Genomic DNA, 3,371 nt, shown 5'->3' with positions numbered 1-3,371 from the left:
TCATAGAAGTAAAATCTGGGACATTTCTCATAGCATATTTTTTCTATATATCCCTCGGGCCAGAGAACGAAGAAAAAATAACAGTGGACCTACATTAACTACATAGTTTTGGTACAGCAAAGGAAAGTATCAATGAAATGAAAAGGCAACCTGTGAGTGGGAGAACATATATGCCAATGACACATATGATAAGGGCTTAATATTAAAAATTTAGAAAGAACTTATAAAACAACAACACAACACACACACACACACACACACACACACACACACACACAAACAAAACAAACAAAAAAACAAACCCAAACAATCCAATTAAGAAACAGACAAAGGTTCTGAATAGACACTTCTCCAAAGTGGACATACAGATAGCCAATAGACATATGAAAGGATGCTCAATGTCACTAATATTCAGAGAAATACAAATTGAAATCACAATGAGACCTTGACACCTGTAAGAATGGCTATCATCAATAAGTCAACAAACAAGTGTTGGTGAGGATGTGGAGAAAAGGGAATCCTTGTGCGCTGTTGGAGGGTATACAGATTGGTGCAGCCACTGTGGAAAGCAGTATGAAATGACCTCAAAAAATTTAAGATGGAACTGCTTTCTGACCCAGAGGTTTGACTTCCAAACACATATCTGAAGAAATCCAAAAATCCAATCAGAAATAACGTATGTACCCTTATGTTCATTGCAGTGTTATTTACAATAGCCAAGATTTGGAAGCAGCCCAAGCAGCCCATTGGCAGATGAGTGGATAAAAAGCCATGGTACATCTACACCAGTGGTTCTCAACCTTGGCTACACATTTGAATCACCTGGGAATCTTTTTAAAATCCTGATTTCTGGCCCTCATCCTCCGGAAATTCTGTTTCTTTGTTATGGGGTGGGGCCACAACATTAGTAACAAAGAAACAGAATTTCCGGAGGATGAGGCCCAGAAATGAGGATTTTAAAAAGATTCCCAGGAGATTCTAATGTGCAGCCAAGGTTGAGAACCACTGATCTACACAATGGAATACTATTCAGCCACAAAAAAGAGAACATTACCCTTTGCAACATCATGGGTCGACCTGCATAGTATTATGCTAAATGAAATAAGCCAGTCAGAGAAAGACAAATACCATATGATTTCACTTATATGTGGAATCTAATGAACAAAATAAACTAACAAACAAAACAGAAACAGACTCATAGATACAGATAACAGACTAACAGCTGTCAGAGAGGAGGTGGTTTGGGAGGCTGCGTGAAAAAGATGAAGGGATTAAGCAAAAACAAAAGTGGTAGACACAGACAATAGCATTGTAATGAGCAGAGGGACAGTGGAGTAGAGGTAGGAAGGTAAAGTAGGGATAAATGACTTGAGGTGGTGAACACAAAATATAATATAAAGATGATGTATATAGAATTGTACACCTGAAACCTATATAATTTTATTAATTAACTAGAGGCCCAGTGCATGAATTTGTGCACGGGTGGGGTCCCTAAGCTTGGCTGGCAATCGGGGCCGATCAAGGCCATCACACCCAGTCCTGATCGGGGCCGATCAGGGCCAGTGGCCAGGGAGGGGCTGTGGGAGGGACCACGGGAAGGCTGCAGGGCTTGTCTGGCCCCGTATTGCCCGATCTGTTGGACCCCAGCAGTAAGCTAACCTACCGGTCAGAGCATCTGCCCTTGGTGATCAGTGCACGTCATAGCCACTGGTCGGTCGACCACTCGGTCGGACACTTAGCATATTAGGCATATATATATATATATATCAGCCCAATAAATTCTATAAAAAAAGAATAAAAACATCACTGACTTTACATAACAATAAAAGTAATGATTAGTTTTGGAGATATAAGATTTTGGATAATATAACAAAAATATAATATGTGTGGCAGAAATAGTGATCTGGTAATAATGATCCATTGACATTGAATATATTCTAGAGGAGAATAGAAATATCAATTTTACATAAGAATAGTTAAGTATGTAAGGTAAAAAAAGAATAGAAAGAGAATATATATTTCCCTTTTTCTAGGGAAAAAGTAACAAAGAATGTTCTATCAGTTCAATAGAAGATATAAAAAAAGATGCAAAGAAGAAGGACCAGTCAAGATGGTAGAAATCAATTCAAATATATGAGTATCACAATCAATGTAAGTATCGAAAGTTGAAATCTGCCTACAAACAATAGAACAAAGTGAAACAAAAAGTACATATGACTTGAATAGTTTTACAAAAAATTCTGTGAAATCTTCAAGTAATAGAAGTATCCCAGAGAATGTAAAATAGGGGAGTATTCCCCAACTCATTTTATAAGACTGGTATCATCTTCATAATCCATCGGAGATGGGGCCAGTGGCAGATGGGAAAATTCTAAGGCTGGGTCTTTTGTCTTTCTCTCCTTCTCCCCTCCCTCCAACCTCTGGTTTAACTAGAGTGGAAACAGTAGAGGAGACAGGGAAAAAGAAAAGAAATACATAAAAAGTGGACTATTTTAGGCAGAAATTGGAGCCAAGGATGTTGTTAGGTAAATTTTTCCTTTCTTCTGACCATGCCATGACCCTCCCCTCCCCCCACCCCCTGTCACTTCCCATTCTTCCTCTCCTGTCTTTCTCCTTTAGAAAACCGCTTGAGAAAAGAGCATTCTTACCATAATATTTCCAAGTTCTTATATTTGGTCTCTGTGTGAGTTTGTTTGGGTTGCTTCTTATTTTCAGTTGCTCTGTTAACATTTAAGTTAGAAGCAGACTGAGAGCCTTTGTAGCTCAGGGGCACTTGTCTCTTAGTGAGTCCATTAAGGTAGTTCAAGTCCATATTGGAAAGAGTGTTCATGTGTAGCTGCTGGTATGAGAATCTGTCCTCTTCTTGGTCTTTGCGTCCTCTTTTTTTATTAAAATTCATCACTGAGTGATATCCAGGAGCATTTTTGTATAATAAGGCCTTGTCAAAAGTCTGCTGTGGTGGAGCAAATCTATTGGCGGTTCCGTGGGGCCCCTGGCCCCTAGGTGCCCCCGAGTGTTGTAAGTCGTTGCTGGGGGCACGCGTGACCGCAGCTGTCTCATGCCTTATGGGAGCATCAACAGGCTTGTTCTGAGTTGGTTGCCGTCTGGGAGGGTTTTTCGGGTTTCCCTGACTGAACACCAGCTCTTCCGGCACCGAAGACTTCAGGCCAGGCTTGTGCTTCTGCTGTTTTCCAGCCTTGTGTCCGGCTGCTCTTCTGGAAGGCTGCTGGCCACTGGTGGCTTCAGGAGATGGCCCTCTGGGTTCCTGACTCGATGCTGCACTTTCATATTGAGACCAGTGTTCCTGGCAATTCCAAAAAGATATTTTGGTTAATGCAAAATTAAAAGGGTGGGCACTCCTCACACGTTTT

General features: G+C 40.6%; 1 protein-coding gene across 1 annotated transcript in view; it reads right to left on the bottom strand.

The window, feature by feature from the left end:
* The window catches only part of JHY (junctional cadherin complex regulator), a 94,563-nt gene that overhangs the window by 27,119 nt on the left and 64,073 nt on the right, over positions 1-3,371 (bottom strand). The window contains 1 exon segment of the mRNA XM_023746253.1: positions 2,649-3,314. Coding sequence (XP_023602021.1) covers positions 2,649-3,314 — 666 coding nt within the window.

The sequence above is a fragment of the Myotis lucifugus genome, unplaced genomic scaffold, assembly GCF_000147115.1.
Source record: "Myotis lucifugus unplaced genomic scaffold, Myoluc2.0 scaffold_642, whole genome shotgun sequence".
Lineage (NCBI taxonomy): Eukaryota > Metazoa > Chordata > Mammalia > Chiroptera > Vespertilionidae > Myotis > Myotis lucifugus.
Note: the sequence above shows the minus strand (reverse complement) of the source record. Positions and strands in the feature narration are given on the sequence as shown.